This window comes from Ciconia boyciana, chromosome 1 (assembly GCF_034638445.1).
Source record: "Ciconia boyciana chromosome 1, ASM3463844v1, whole genome shotgun sequence".
Taxonomy (NCBI): Eukaryota; Metazoa; Chordata; class Aves; order Ciconiiformes; family Ciconiidae; genus Ciconia; species Ciconia boyciana.
The window spans coordinates 77,527,149-77,543,855 of record NC_132934.1 but is presented as its reverse complement, the minus strand read 5'-3'; the positions used below and the strand labels follow the sequence as shown (position 1 = coordinate 77,543,855).

Genomic DNA, 16,707 nt, shown 5'->3' with positions numbered 1-16,707 from the left:
AATTTCCCATTCACAAGGCAGTTTGCAAACATATATTTTGCCTTTCATATTCAGTCTTCCATTGTCCTCAGGTATTGACAGTCTTGCTAGAATAACATTTTAGAAGTGATAGCATTTTCTAAGGCATATTCTTTCTTCACTCCAGTGCAGTTCTGAGTTGGATTACTTTATTTCTCTGATACTCATCAGTGAAATATATATGTGTTTTTATAAAAAAAAGAAAGGAATGTATTGAAATTGTGAACAAGTTTGAAATCCGTTCTGCACTCTGTGGTGCTGTTTCTCACACCCTAGTGTACACCTTCCAGTTTGACTTCCCCAAGGGACAGCCTACTTCCTGTACACCAGTGGTGCATGGAAGTGGGCTGTACAGAACTCGAGGTTTGAACGCAAGAAAGCTTTGCACCAAAAAGAACTTGTGTTGTGTGCAAACATACCACTTAAGTATATCCACAATTTTGTTTTTGAAAGAAACTGCAGTTGACTCAATGGCTCCAAAAATACTGTTAAAATTTTGGTTCCAGGTTGTATATGATTTTTCTGAAAGTCGCCACAGCTGGTGGCAATCAGCTGTTTGGTTGTTGGACAATAACTTAGACCATTGGATTTTTCTACTGTCAAAATGTTGATGGAAATGTGAAGCTGTGGGGACTATAGCACAGCTGCATATGGATGTTGCTTCACATTCAGCTTTCTAGAGCTGAAGTGACCCCAAAAAAACTGAACAGGAGGCTAGAAACTGTATTGCTTTATCCCTTACCTTTGAGAGACATGACCACCTTTGTGCTACATTGGTCCTTTCTGCACGGGGGCAAGTCTATGGATTCCTTAACATTATGGTCAGTGTTTTATTTTGTAAGGAACAAAATAACAGAATGAGCTTTGAATCTTGGTCATGTTTAGCCCTACAAAAATGATAGGCCTGATGTAAGATAATTACTTGATCTGTGCTCCATATTTACCTGTAGAGCAGTGAACAGTCTTCATTTATTGCACAACATATTTTGGGGTTTAAATAGGTTATATATGCATTAGTACATATAGCATTATATATAATTATGAATATTCATAATGTATATAAAAATTAGTGCATATATAATGATACATAGCTCTATAATAGTATATAATATATACAGTTAAATTTAATATCATGTATCATTTTGCTAATTAGTCCTACAGTCTATTTTCTGTTTATGTAAAAAGAAAATAGGACAAAATCTATTGTATATATGAAACTTTTTCCAGCCATCAACATTTAGAAATGCCTTTACATGTTGTGTTCATAGTAATAAAATAATCTTACTAAAATAGCAAAATTAGTATCAGATTTCTTCAGACAACGTTGTCTGATTTGGAATTTCTTATGCCTTAGAAAGGTAGTGCCTATAAGTCGAGGCCACAGGAGACCGTTACTTCCCTGAAAAAGAATTTGAGAGTTGTGAGAATATTCCCAGTGCAGAATAGGCATTCCTGAGGTCATTATTCCACTTGGAGTTAGAAAATAAACCTTCACACACATCCAGGGCCCTTCATCATTGGTTGGTTCCATGGGGAATGAAGCATCTTAGTTAAAGCTTAATAGGAACCCAAAAGAAGAATCTGTTTCATCCTGCTGCTTTGCAAGGTTTATTTACTACACAGCTTGCTTGAATACAGTCGGAAAGTAAACCTGCTAAATACATCTTCTTGCTTCCAAAGGTGCTGATCAAGTACATATTCATTTTATGTTTAATTACATGATGTTGCAAGAACTTACAAAATTTTCCTGGGAAGAGTTTGGGATGTGAAGGAGTTACTGCAAAGCAAAGTGTTGTTGAAATATTTACTGTTATTCTGTCTATTTGAATACACGCTATGTGTTTGAAAAAGTGCCCTAGAAATAGTTATTTTTGAAGTATTTCATTAGAAATATTTCTTTCTGGAAACCAAGGCTGTCTCTTGTCAGTTGTGCAGATTTCAGAAGAAGGAAAAAAATACAAGATTTTAGGATTCTTTTTGTAATCCCATCATCCCATCTCTTGCCTTATCTTTTCACAAATGATACTATAATGATTTAAACTTTGGTTAGACCCGGTTCAAAACCTTCTCATAAAACACTAATGAAAAGCTGTATTTTCAATTAAATGATGTATTTATATTTGTCGAAAGTGTCTCTTTCCGAGATTATTTTAAGTCTTTTTATTGGAGGACTAAAAACTTTGCAACATCTTTTTGAGAAGTTTCACTTGGTGGGGTGGAGAAATTTTGTTTAAAGACTGAGTTTTCCTGTGACCAGGGAGGGAAAAAACATTTTCTTGCCATTGTCTGGTCTAATGCTCTACAATTTTCCCATGTTATAAGTAGGTACTTTTTATCCCTGGAGAGACCCTTTCTGAAAAGAGTGAGCGAGATTTTCATATCTCTGGTATGCTATGAGGCCCAAAGGCCTAGTATTTTCAAAAATAACATGGGACTTTCTCATTTTTGCCACAACTTGGGACTTTTTTGTAGTTACGGAACTCCTACCCATCTGAGGGTACTTGAGCGTGCCTTGATGATGTTGTCATTTGCTAGCTCTGCTGTAGCACCACATCTCTGGGGACCAGGATATCAGAGCTACTCAAGGTTTATTAGCTCCCACCAAGGCACCAAGAAATATGACAGCAGTGGTGAAGGCTCAAATGGAGAAAGCTCATTTCTCAGCTATGCCTCCTGCGTGGCCTTGTCTGCCCTCAGGGTCACCTCTGACTGCCAATGGACTTTTTATGGCAGTGACTCCCCGAAAACCAACCTTTTCTTTTGCTTTGCTTTACTGTTTAAGGAATTGCGATTTAAAGATGAAGCAAAATTAAAAGCAGGTTGTAGTAGTGTTGACTGTGTTTTGTTTTGCTCTCCTTTCTTGTCCTTATCTTTCTCTTCCCCTGCCATTTATTTCCCTTTGTGTGAAATCAGTGGTAATGTCAGGTGCCGAGTAGATACTGGCAGAGACTGATAGCCTTGCTTCTGCCAGAGCAGCAGCAATACACATTCCGTGGGCTATCTTGCTGAATTTTCTTTGAGATAAACTGTATCTATGTGTGAGAAGGTAACAGAGACTGTTGAAACGGGTTTCAGTAAGCACCAGCTTCTATTGGTAGCTCTGCAATGTGGGAAACAGACTGAGATTGCCAAACTTCTTTCATGTGATCCACCAAAAGGCCATCACACAATCACAAGTCGGTCACAACCAACCCGGGCTGGATTTCAGCCAGTCTTTCTTATTCTCTGTTCTTGGTCCCACAGGAATTGCTGACATTTTCTGGACATTTTTGAATCTATTTCCTTTCCCTACCTGCATAGTTTTTCTGCTAAATTAAACTTGGTCAGTTCACTCCCATCATTCATTTAATCTTTCTGTCCTCTTTTCTGAAATTACAGTACCTTTGCAGAATTGCAAATCTTTGCTTTTACTGCTGACAGAATAAAGTTATATTTCTGACACATGCCTATTTCTACATCTTAAGACAAAACCCCTGTTCTGGGCTGGATGACACATGTGGTTTTCTGGCTGCCACTCAGAGGAGGAACATCTTGTCAGAGATCAGACTGCAAGCCTGCCTGCTGAAGATGCTGTCCCTAAGCACGTTTTATATCCAAACTGAAAACACATTGCTAAACAAACTTGAATTTGTTTATTTTGTAATATACCAGCAGTTGTTTTCTTGTATGATGTCCAGGATTTCTCCAGCCAACCTACTTAATAGTGTAGAATTTTGTTTCCTTGGGTCAGTTTGCCTGCTTTATTTGTTTTCTTTTCTTTTCAACCTCTGTTGGCTTGAGCTGTGGTCACTGAAACAACTGTATTTTCCTAAAGCTTTAGGCAGAACCAAGCAACTTATTTCAGGAATGAAGATGGAAAGAAAGTCTTGTGTTCATTCAGTTAAGAATATGAAAAACATTAGACCATGACATAGATTATTACGTTTCCAGCATACCCAATGCGAGGTTTCTCACTTAGCTCTAGTGGTCTATTCCTAGATGGGTGCTTTGTACCCATGACGTTGTGATCGGCTGAGGAAGGGTAGCTGCCTCAGCCAATTAGTTTTATACTCTGTTTTCTTGCTGAAGAGAGCAAATCTTGGTGGTGTTTTTTTTATCCTCATGTAAGGACATATTCTGTTTTGAGATGAGAGCATCTTAGGCTCTCACTGGGGAGCCGAGCTCACCCAGGCATTCTTCACGTCCCAGAATCAGTGAGCCAGAATCACAATCCAGAATCTGGCTCCTTATTAGTAAGCCAGAAATGTCCAGAGGATCTGATGCAACTGTGCATCATAAAGGTGAAGGTCAGATCCAGGCTGTTGGAAAACAGTCCTTCCGCACCAGTGGAGCTAAGATCTGACCATATATATTTGTTGACTATAATTGGGTTTTTTAGTCAAATGTTGATTTTCATTGCTCTTGTGAAGGACACAAGATGCTGGAGTTAGAAGGCCAAAGCAAGGACACCCACAGGTGTAGATGTGGAGTGCTTTCCACAAGCCAGCCGAAAAGTTAACAGTATGCTTTTTTTGGATAGTCAACCATCTAACTACATTTATATGACCAAAATTGACATGCATAATGTAACATTTAGCTTGAAACAGCCATCTTGCACTTTCACTAACACCATGTTCCTGTCTCTGTCAGAAACTCAGCGTGTTTTGTTTGGCCTCCATTCCTAACAGAGTAAAACAAAAACTCTGGGAGAGGAGTTGTCTCCGTCCGTCTTCTAAATTGCTTGGTCATTGACCGGTGTGTTTTATTGTAGCACTGTAGTTTCTCACGTGAATTTTTAGAAAGAAAACAAACAAACAAAAATCCCACTATGTTAATAGTTTCGCAAACAACTAAAATGAGAATGCTTGTTTACTCTTGTATTCTTTCCTCTCTCTGCTGCTGAAGATACATTCCCTTCTTTCTAGCACCAGGCATTGAGAGAATGACCATAAGTGCCAATCGGGTGATCTAAAGACGTTATATTTCATGCTACATCCTGTTTCTTACTTTATAGTTATTATAATTACAATATATTTGGTATTATTATATTTTGCTATGATATATAATACATACTGATACAGTTGAACTGTATCAACTGATCCTGATACAGTTGAACTCTACCATTCCTTAAATTAGCAGTTCTGTAAAAGAGAAAAGTCCTGAATATCACCGGTAGCAGTTTTGTACCACGACATGGATCCCCTACTCAAGCAGAAGTAATTATCCCCTATAACTAAGATTGATGGAGAGAAATTAACCACAACAATTGCTTGTTGTTTGTGTTATAAAGATTTATGCTTTACTTTACATACAGGGTATGTTCATAAAAAGTGTGTAAAACAGTTCATAAATAATTAAACACTGTGGCTTATCTGAGTCCAGCAATTCAATGACTTGCATATAACTTATATTTAATGTCTTTTAAGTCTTTTAGAAGTTACTGGAACAGAATCATACAAATTATGTGTGATGTATGAATTTCGTAAATCATGTCTACAACTTTTTAAATGACTTTTTTATAAGATTCATTTTTTTGTTAAAAAAAAATGCACCCTTAGGTGCAACTGTAATAAGAGATTTCACTGTGTACCTAGTGCTGAAATTAACTTAACAAGAAAGAGAATCCAATTACGTAGTTTTGGGGATTGAGTATAAGTGATGCACATGCTACTGTGCATGTCAGTGTGTCTATATGGTTTAAGTTCAAGTTTTCTTGTATTTTCTTACCACATTCAACCACATATACTCTGACAATATTCTAAAAGTTATTACTGTATTATATCTTTGGTGCAATTTAAAGTAGTCTTTTTCAGATTGTGTTTGGGATCAGCATGTTTATTTGGCAGTTATTAAAAATAGCAGCAATATAAATACAGAGTAAGTGAACTTATGACAACATAGAGGATAATGTAAGCATATATGATGAACCACAGAGTAAAATAATTGCAAGAAGTCTTAATTAAGATGAGAACGGGCAGTGGTAATGAAAAATAAAGGCTGTCACAGTCAGCCTGATTTAAGCACTTTCAGAGCCATTGAGCTGAAAACATTTTTAGAGCATAATACAATGGAGAGGTCATTGTATCAGACTGAACATTTTGCAGAACAGCACTATTAAGAGATTTGTGATAACTAGATGGCAGACTGGATTAATGTGGTAGACTCACACCCAAATCTCTCCTAGGCCAGGAACAAAAATGAATGTGGATTGTAGGTCATATAACAATGTCTGCCACTCTCCCATGAACAATCTTTTGTAACTGAAAGTCAGAAAAAATCCAGGAATGTAGTAGGAGAGAGTTTCTCAAGTCATATCTAAAATGCTGAGAGAGGATTTAGTTTAATTAGATTAGTGTTTTCATTTCTTAAGTGGCATTTCTCTTCCTGTTTATAATATATTTTCCATTGCATTCTGTTTTGCTGTCTTTTTGTAAGGTGAATTTGCTGAGAGTGTGTCTGTGTTTGAAAAGGTTTTTTTACTGTCTGCAAGCACTGCCAAAGAGAACATGCACCCGTTTTTGTGCTAGGCTTTAGAGACTACCTTGGGTGGCAGCATATTAAATTAAGATACTGCTTTTATGAGCAGTTAACATGAAAAACCTAGAACCTTTCAACTTTGGACATTTTACTATCATGATGATAAAGTAAGGATTTTTTGGTGTACAGATGTCTCTTTTATCAACATTTAGTCTTTCCCTTGATTTGGGAACTATGGTTTTTCACTTGACCCATAGTCACATCAGTTCTAGAAGCTGGGACCCACAGACCCAGCTTCTAGACCACTGCAAAAATCAAGAGAAGCAGCTAGGAACAACTCCTTGAGTTCAAAACTGGAGTGATGCAGTTGCGCATGTGATGGGAGAGCGGGGGGGCCACAAGGCTGTGTAGTAAACGATGTAGTTCTGCAAATACTTTCTGGTGAGGGCTTGGGCGGAAGATCCATTGCCTGATATTTTGCCCAGGCTGTGCAACATACTGAAGTAAAACTGTTGTGGGCATAATTCAGTACTGTCTTGGGAAAGGCCTAGAATAATTCCATAGGTGTTTCTTCTCTGTTCCCTGGTTCTGCATTACATTGGTCAGCTCTAGGAAGGAGCAACACGTGAAGCACAGGGCACTCCTCTTGGCGCTGGGGCCCGTCTGCTGAGTTGGGGCTTATGGTGATTAAGAGAAAATCTTCAAACACATGTAAATGAGCAGCAGAATCCCACCCCATTTTTCCATGATTGTGTTTTTTACCTGAATGACTGGTTTTCCACCCATCTCTGTAAATCAAGCTGTTTGGCCTTGATTGTGCCAGTTACCCCCAGAGGGAACGCAGCATTTTTGCTGGAGTGGTGTGCTGCCCATGGCTGGGGAGAGGAGCCTCCTGGCTGCCTGCACATGGCAGTGCCAGTGGGTCTGGAAGCACGCTGCCCCACCTCCCCTTTGGGTCACCCTTTGTCCTGGGGCTGAGGGAGGCTGAGCGCCAAGGCAGGCACTGAGATGCTTAAAAAACATCCCCCTTTAACATCAGGGGAATTTTTTCCATGCTGTTATTCACGCTGTTGGCTCCTTATGTAAAAAGCTTGTGCACATTAGGTGGCTACTAAACATTAACTAAAATAAGGAAAAAGTTTGTTTCTCAGGAGGGGATAGTGAGGGGAGATAACAACTCAGGCATTTTACTACTTCTACAATAGCAGAGTGGCATGCAGTCAGCAGACCAGTTATTTTACTACCAGCAGTGCACTCCATCCAGTTTCAGGATGGGAAAATATCTGTGAGGTGGTTTATGTATTTCTAGTTCGCTTTAGAGTTTGGACCATATCCTGCTAAAGAGAATACTGAACAAAGTCATTTTAGGAGTATTTTTCTCTCCCATTTATATGCATTTGTACAGCAACTAAACTAGTATTTGGAAGGTATTTAGCATATTTTTGTATTTTTTATTGTGATTTATATGCTATATCATAACAGGTTCAGTATTGTTTGAAGAGTCAGCTTGCAAAAAAAGTAAATCATGTATCAACAATGGTTCATAAATCACTTGTGTATGTAGATTGATACAGAAGACATCTGCCCAAATACTGTATTTGCTGAAAAATTAAAATTTGGAATAATTAAAACTATTTGAAAATTAACAGAAATTTGGTTTAGGTTACGTTTTTAAACAAGCCGAAATACTTATTTGCTGCATTTTTATTTAAATACTTTTTTCAGGCCTAAGCAAAATTTTGTTGAGGAATTTTTTTGTAATTTAATTCTTAGGGATTTTGAAAAATACTAAAATATAAATGAGAAATTTCATTGTGGATTATTTCCTGCTCTTGACTGAAAAATAATGGTCTTTCATTTCACCAGAAAAACTTAGATTTTGTGAAATAATGGTTTTCAGGCTCAGGAGATTTCTGTGGTGTTCTTCTCCAGCTAAACATGGAACTGAAATAGTTTTTCCACAGCTCCAACTACCTGATGAATACAATAACTGAAATGATTAATACAGTAACTGAAATACTGTGGTCTTACACACAAATACCAGCATAAAATCTGCTTTGTCTTTCACTTTTGTTTCAGAATGTAATAATTCTGATCTTTGATTTCTCCCGATATTTTTAGCAGTGCACAATTTCTGTCTTCCCTAGTGATTTTAACAATGGCAGATATTCAGTATCTGTAAGTAAACACTGAAAATCACTTGCTTCATTACACTTCTGGGCCATTAAATATCTTCTTTCATCTGTCTAATTCCTCTCTTCTCATTGCCTCAGCAGTGTGACTCAATCAGGCATGTGTTATCTTTCCCAGATCCTTTTCTGAACATAGCGTAGTGCGCAGGAATGCAGTTTGTCAAACACATTGTGTCTGAAATCCTTTGTTGGGAGAAGTGGAGAGAAAGAGATTATAAAATGCCTCAAAACCTTCAATAAGGCCATTCCCAGGTTTCTTATATCTGTTCAGCCAAACAAAACATTCATACCTCACTTCGATGTATAGGATGGTATAGTATAGTATGTATTATATCTTGCAAAAGCATCTGTTGTCCAGGCTGCAGTTTACAGAGAATAACTTATTTTGTGCTTTGGCAAATTTTTAGACTCATCAAGGCTAACGCAGAGGGGAATTTAGAAGAGAGAAATATATCTGTTGTCTGTAAAGTTGGTTTTCATAGGCAGTGAGATTTAAGATCCTGATATTTTTTGTAGGAGAGATGAACAAAAATACCCACTTGGGCTGGTGGTGTGTGTTTTTCATTGCTCTGCTAATATAAACCTTTCTGAGGTAAAGTCGAGCAGTGCAAATAACTTCTGAAGCTGTTCGCTTCTGTCAACCTGAGGGAATCTCTGATTGACTTTCTGTAGCATTTCCTCCTCAGAATTTTGCACACAAAGTTTCTTAGTAGCTGTCTTACACGCTAATCCTTTTATTTGTGTTCAATTAAAAACTATTCTGTATGCAGAGAAACTTTTGCTCAAATCCATCATAAAGCCTGCACACTTGGTTTCACGTATCTGATAGTCTGAGACCAGACTCAGCCTAAAGGCAGTGTGTGTAGATGCTGGAAGTGGCAGGTAGGTTCATGTAGCTTCTGGAAGAATAGAAAGGAAGGGCAGTGATCGTTTTCACCTTTGGAAGCAAAAACTTTGCAACAGCCCTGAAAAAACATTTATTTACAGTATGTTGTCACTGTAGGTTTAACGACACGGGAGTTGTTTTGAGAAATTAGCCTAGAATAGGTAGGAGTAGCCATGTTACAAAGTGACAAATGAGCTGCTGAGTCCACCCTGATGTTGCATGCACCAGTGTTTTGGGGAATACATGCTGTTTTCACAGTAGTAAGCTGAGTTACACTGTGAATTCTCTGTCGGTGTACTCTGAGAGAATTTGTTTCTCCTTTCCAGGTCAGATATCCAAGGGGAAGTCTGAGAAGGCTTTGTAATGCAAATCTAGCTAGCCTTCGTTCACACAAGGAATGCTAGATGCTGACCCATAAGGACTGAGTTCAAGATTTCTGTGAATATGTGGGATTTGAATTAACTCAGTAATGAAAGCCTCTAAGAGCATAAGGTGCATTCAGTATCTAAATCACTTACATGGTTTAGAAAGCTAAAATTGGCCCTATGATGATTAAGAGAAAGCTGGTTGATACTGCTCCTTGGCATAAACATTAATAGGAATCCACCCGTGGCACATGGGCATTTGTTGAACAGCTGGTATGTTTTGTTTAATATAGTCAAAGAGAAAAGTGGTAGTAGGTTTGTTGGAGGTTGGCTGCGTTTATGGTGGATGACATAGATAATTGAGATGTATAACAAAGAGCGAAGAAACAGACCCAAGCAAAAATGCTCAGATGTAATATTTGGTAGATTTTGTGTGTTAGAGAATATAAAGCACATTAACAGGCAAATAAAAATGCACCAGACAGTAACAACCATTAAATTCATATGTGGAAAAAAAAACAGTGAGCTCAGTTATTCAACTCCGATAATCACCTGTGGGACAGACAACTTCCTGGAGTATCCTTTGAATCCATTATATTTTCATGAAAGATTAGAATATGGATATGGAATAGGGAAATCACAAGACCTGGGTTTCTACATGCAGCAGAGACACCCTATAGTCCACAGTAGTACTCATTGTATTTGCCCCAGAGGAGGTTTGTCCTTTATTACACTGTTTTGTTGATTGTATACTGCATTCTTTTGCCTTGTGGAACACAGTCCAGATGCAAAATAAAAATTACAATTAAAATTACTGGAGGATTGGATGTGTATAATCATTTTGTAATTTTATTTTAGTACTAATATTTTCCATTTTTCTTTCTTTTTTTTACAGAGGGTATGAACTGTATGAACAAAGATCATGGGTGTGCACACATCTGCCGGGAGACGCCCAAAGGTGGGGTTGCCTGTGAATGTAGGCCTGGCTTTGAGCTTGCCAAAAACCAGAAGGACTGCAAATGTAGGTAGATGAAGATTAAATTTCAAATGCCCCCAAATGTCTTATTTTCTTCATTGTTGTTATTTTCCAGAAGCCAAGAAATCAACTTTGTTTTGGCCAAAGGTGATTTGTAATTTTAGTAATATGGTTTTTCTGTAGAAGGTGTACTTGGGAATGGATAAGAGGGATTGAATAGCAGAATGTTGGCAGTGACTCTGTTAGCAAAATGGTATCAACTTTTCTACTTTCCTATGAATGCAGAAAAGTGAGGGATCAGTTTAATCCAGGCTTTCCTTGTAAAGTAAAACAAATAAAGCATAGAGGATTCTGGCTTGCAATATTTTGAAGGTCCACAATGACAGATGCATTGATAAATCTACTAATGGGTTTAATGATAAATCCACTAGAGCTATCAAATTAAGAGTGCCAATTCCTCTTTTTTAAAGGATAGAAATGTTTGCTCTAGTCCTAAATTGACTGCACACAGGCTACTTTTCTTGTTATTACTTGGAAAACATGCAGCTGTATCATATATTTATTGTTCTTCAAAGAAAAACCCTGAGTGATGTATTCTCGAAACTGGGGTGCTGAAGATATAGATATTCATTAGCCCACAAAATTGGAAATTGTTCTGTATAGGTTAAAATAACTGACCCTCTGTAATTTAGCATCGTCATGTGAAAGCTTCCAAATTGCATGGGAGTCTTTCTGATGGCTTCAGTGAGCATTAGATCTGACTCCAATAGCTTGCTTTCCTACTTGGTAGCTTTGTGAGAGGCAAAAAAAAGGAAGTGCAATAAAACAACATAAAATATGTTTTGTGCTTTGCATAGGGCCAGTATTTTTGTGATAGTCTTTCTTCCACTTCAGCATTTTTCTTCCTGAGATCTCCACTGTATAAACACACTTAGATGATATTAATTCCCAAGTACAAAGTCAAAAGAATCACCTTTGAATATCAAGAAATGCCACAGGATATTGAACAGCCTGATTGCTCCTCAGTATTAAGAGGCTACACAAAGCCAAAGGCAAAAGCGCAGAGAAAAATTGCCTTTATGGTAATTTTCATTCTCAGTGTTTATTAGAAGTGAACATTGCGTGCTGTTAATTGCAGTGCAACATCAGCTACATTGGTAAAGTGGGAGAGGATGTTTATTTATGTTGTTTATTATTTGTTTCCACAAATTTGTACATTCCTTAGGTATTACATTATCTTTTTTCATAGTGAGATGGTGACAGGAGAATTAGGGCCTTTTCTGGAACAATATTTCTAAATGCCTCAAGGTTTAATAGAGTGAAAAACTTGAATTTATTCTGTGCCTTGTGGCGTTCAAATTGTAGTTGGAATTATAATCAAATTTTGCTGACAGATCTCTAAGTAGGGACGATGAGTTTTTCAAGGCCGCAGAGCTTGCTGCAGAGTACACCGACCCCTAAACCCACAGCACATTCTGCAAATACGTTCCAGAGTCTTATTTAAAATAACTGTACTTCTAGCCCTTCCAAACACAAAAAAGTATAAAGCTGTAGCCAGATAGCCTGGGACAAAAATTGTGAGATTACAGCAGGCTATTTATAAAGTTCTAGTTCTGAAACCAAATCTTGACTTTTAAAAAAACTTTTTCATAGCTAACCATTTCAGTGGAATTGGCTTAAATCTTGAGCTGCAGCTTTGCAAGTACTGAGTACCGCTATGTTGAAGAGTTGAAAAAGAGACACTTGCCCCTAGTCAGCCTGGACTGGGTCTGTAGCCCTGTATACCAGGGACTGGTAGGGGCTGATATACCTCTAGTATATCCCTGTATCCCTCTCAATTATTCTGATTTATCATGGTCCCTCCAGAAGACTGTGCCTTTCAGGGTTTGTCAGAGCCTGCTTCTCTGTTTTTTTATGTGAACAAGTGGCAGAGAACCAGTACCTCACTAGGTTAATTTTTATCAGCCAGTTTGCAATTGAATCAGAATACTGGGAGAGGTTTTCAGACGTGGCCCAAGGCCTCTAGTAATGAGACATGTGTTCCTCAAAGGAAAAAAAGATGTTAAAATGAGTTAAAAAGCATTAAAAATTGGAAGGAGGCTCCCTGCTTTTTATGCATGCATTACAAGATTGTCATTACATCCGAATTACATGATTACATATCACCTGATCATATCATCGCATGCTAATAAGGCAGTCGCTATTGGTGTCTTGCTTCCTTCAGTGTACATGATGGTCAGTGCTCATTAAACAGGCTTTTGTTCAATAGCTTCCTCTCCATAATTCAGTGTCATGCTTTGCCTGCTGCACAGTATTTAAATCCTATTGTGAACATAAAATTTTTAATTTCCTCATGGATTTTCCTATGATACTCATTACTGTAATATCGAAGTGCTTTGTAGGCATTGGTAATGTATTTTCAGAACGTTCTTGTCAAGTTAAAAAGTACTCCTTTGACTATTTTACAAATGGGAAATGAATATAAAGATGTTAATGTCAAAGTCTTTTAGTAGTGATAGGTGATTAACAAGAAACACCCAGAACCCAGCTCAGCATTTGTAGCACTTTAGCATGATCAAAGCCAAGCTCCCAATGGCTCCAGCTGTAGTTGCAAATGCCATGGAGAAAGGAATATCATATTAGTAACCTGTAATAGATGTGATTCAAGTGACTTGCCAAGCCCTAAGTAGGAATTCTATGGCCGGGGCAGAAATAGATGAGAGTTTCTTAGGGCTCTATTCACTGTCTGAACAAGACCATCCTTTCTTGACAGTCCCTTTCTGATTTACTACTCATTCTGCAGCAAATAAGACAAGATTCTCCAGCTGTTTCCACAGACCTGACTTTCCCCAGCTCCACTGTGCACTGAATAAGACAGGAGTGTTTTCTGCATTTGTCATTAAGGATGGTTATCACAATACAATAAGCCTATGTACCAGAAGTCTGGTATTTTGTAGCTTTTGAGTGCATAATATTGCAACTTTAATGGTTTCTGAGTGTAAATTTTAAACATGCAATTTCTCAGTTACAAAAAAAAAAAGTCTTGCCCACCACACTAGGAAAACGCAGAAGCATTGAGGCTGGAAGGGACCTCAAGAGGTCACCTAGAAATACACCAAGCAGACTCATACAGATCCATGCATAATTCCTCAGAAGAGCTGCATCCTTTAGATCCAAAGCAGCAGTAAACTACCATCTTCTGTGTACACAAGCCATTAGAAGAGGAATATGCTTTATCAGTGATTTTCATAGAAGCTTGCTGGCAGCAGAAAGAAGAGACTTAGGAATAGTGAATTTGGTTCCAGATTACAGTGGAAAAACAGGGGAAATTACCTCCTCTTTCTATATCTGTATCCATGATAGATTTTAAGATCCTGCTCCTGAGCATGATTGCATTATACATTTTTGATAAACTGAAGATTTTTTTCCCTAAACATGAACTATCCAAGCCATTTTTTGTTAATCTCATTATTAGCTGTATCAGTTTAGCTGGAACTTGAAAAAGTAAAAGGAAACCTAAAGCAGATACACATACCCGCAAGTTCAAGCCTAAAAGAAATAATTCTGACAGTTATAAACAAGTGAAAGCTGAATCTTTTAATGAAAAATGCTGGATAACCTTAACTACAGCTCTTTCTATGTGCCCACTCCGATAATAATGATTTAAGTAAGTAGGAGGGCTAGTGCTAAGTAATTATAAAAATCCTGTCTAGTATGTTTATAATAAAATGCCATCCCACCTGTGCCAAGTGGCAGCTTTTCAGCTCCTGCTGACAATGTTCTAATGCAGCTACTTGCTGTCAGTACAAAGATCTCCAGAATGTTAAAAATGTAAGGCCACACTAGAATAAATAATGCAAGCAATGTTGCATGCAGAGCTTTATCACATAGAAAGAGATGCCCCTATATTTATATAAATTATATATTTAATGGCCAATTTAGTTAAAAAACAGTGCAATTTTTAATTTATCTGGAATTACAATGTGCTGGTTCAAACTGTCGCAGAAAGCCATGCTACAAAAACAAAAGATCTGGCTTGTTGCAAATTCTGTGGCATCTGAGCCATAGTATATTTTTCAATCCACATGTGGACAAGATCAGGACATTGTTGTCTTAGGGGATTTTTTGGGTTAGTGGGTACTAAATGATAGATTTAATATTTGGCCATATGTTTTCAAATACTCCTTGTCATGGGCATGTCACATGGAAGAGACCAGAAAAAGGATTATATGAAAGTTCAGAAAAGCACTGAAGCAGGATTTAGCCAGTAGAGTGAGGCTGAATTTTGGTATTTTCTATCTTCTGGGGGTTTTAGCATGGAACATCAACATCATTATTCAGTGGAATAACTACATTAAAATCCCTTTTGTTCTTTAAGATGTCATTCCTCTTCCAGACAGTTGTTTCTTGTCTTTCATCATCAAAATGTCATTTCAAGACTAGTCCATACATTTCTATGGATGTAAGCACTGGCTCACATGCAAAGCTGTGTCTCAGGAATGCTTAGCTCAGCCCAGCCAAACTGAATAGATGCTGCTGCTTACAGCATAGGCAGGTGGACAGTTAGGGAGATTATGCCACGCTGCCAGCCTGCAGGCCATGAAAGTTGACTGTCCAGTTCAAGAGCCTGAGCATTATAGTCAGAGAAAAGAATTAATCTTGTTTGAAGCTTATTTAAAGCACCAGTGTCGGCTTCAGCTCAGGATGCCCCATAGCTTGTGCAAAGCATTTGACACTGTCCCACATGACATCCTTGTCTCTAAATTGGAGAGACATGGCTTTGACAGATGGACCACTTGGTGGATAAGGAATTGGCTGGATGATCGCACTCAAAGAGTTGCGGTCAATGTCTCAATGTCCACGTGGAGACCAGTGACAAGTGGCATTCCTCAGGGGTCGGTATTGGGACCGGCGCTGTTTAACATCTTTGTTGGTGACATAGACAGTGCGGTCAATGCACTGGAGGGAAGGGATGCCCTCCAGAGGGACCTTGAGAGGCTTCAGAGGTGGCCCCATGTGAAACTTATGAAGTTCAACAAGGCCAAGTGCAAGGTCCTGCACATGGGGCGGGGCAACCCCAGGCACAAAGACAGGCTGGGTAGAGAATGGATTGAGAGCAGCCCTGAGGAAAAGGACTTGAGGGTGTTGGTTGATGAGAAGCTCAACATGACCCAGCAATGTGCGCTTGCAGCCCAGAAAGCCAACTATATCCTGGGCTGCATCAAAAGAAGTGTGACCAGCAGGTCAAGGGAGGTGATTCTGCCCCTCTGCTCCACTCTCATGAGACCCCACCTGGAGTATTGTGTTCAGCTCTGGGGCCCCTAACATAAGAAGGACATGGACCTGTTGGAGCAAGTCCAGAGGAGGGCAATGAAGATGATCAGAGGGCTGGAGCACCTCTCCTGTGAAGACAGGTTGAGAGAGTTGGGGTTGTTCAGCCTGGAGAAGAGAAGGCTCCAGGGAGACCTTATAGCAGCCTTCCAGTACCTGAAGGGGGCCTACAAGAAAGCTGGAGAGGGACTTTTTACAAGGGCATGCAGTGATAGGACAAGGGGTAATGGCTTTAGACTGAAAGAGGGTAGATTTAGATTAGATATAAGGAGGAAGTTCTTCACTATGAGGGTGGTGAGACACTGGAGCAGGTTGCCCAGAGAAGTTGTGGATGCTCCATCCCTGCAAGTGTTCAAGGCCAGGCTAGATGAGGCTTTGAGCAACCTGGTCTAGTGGAAGGTGTCCCTGCCCATGGCAGGGGGGTTGGAACTAGATGATCTTTAAAATCCCTTCCAACCCAAACCATTCTATGATTCTGTGATA

The 16,707-nt window shown here is 38.7% G+C and overlaps 1 protein-coding gene across 4 annotated transcripts in view; it reads left to right on the top strand.

Annotated features, from left to right (window-relative positions):
* The window catches only part of SCUBE1 (signal peptide, CUB domain and EGF like domain containing 1), a 221,058-nt gene that overhangs the window by 97,859 nt on the left and 106,492 nt on the right, over positions 1-16,707 (top strand). For all 4 annotated transcript variants that reach the window (XM_072875936.1, XM_072875926.1, XM_072875918.1 and 1 more), the window contains exon 5: positions 10,813-10,938. In XM_072875936.1, coding sequence (XP_072732037.1) covers positions 10,813-10,938 — 126 coding nt within the window. The remainder of the gene's footprint in view (positions 1-10,812; positions 10,939-16,707) is intronic.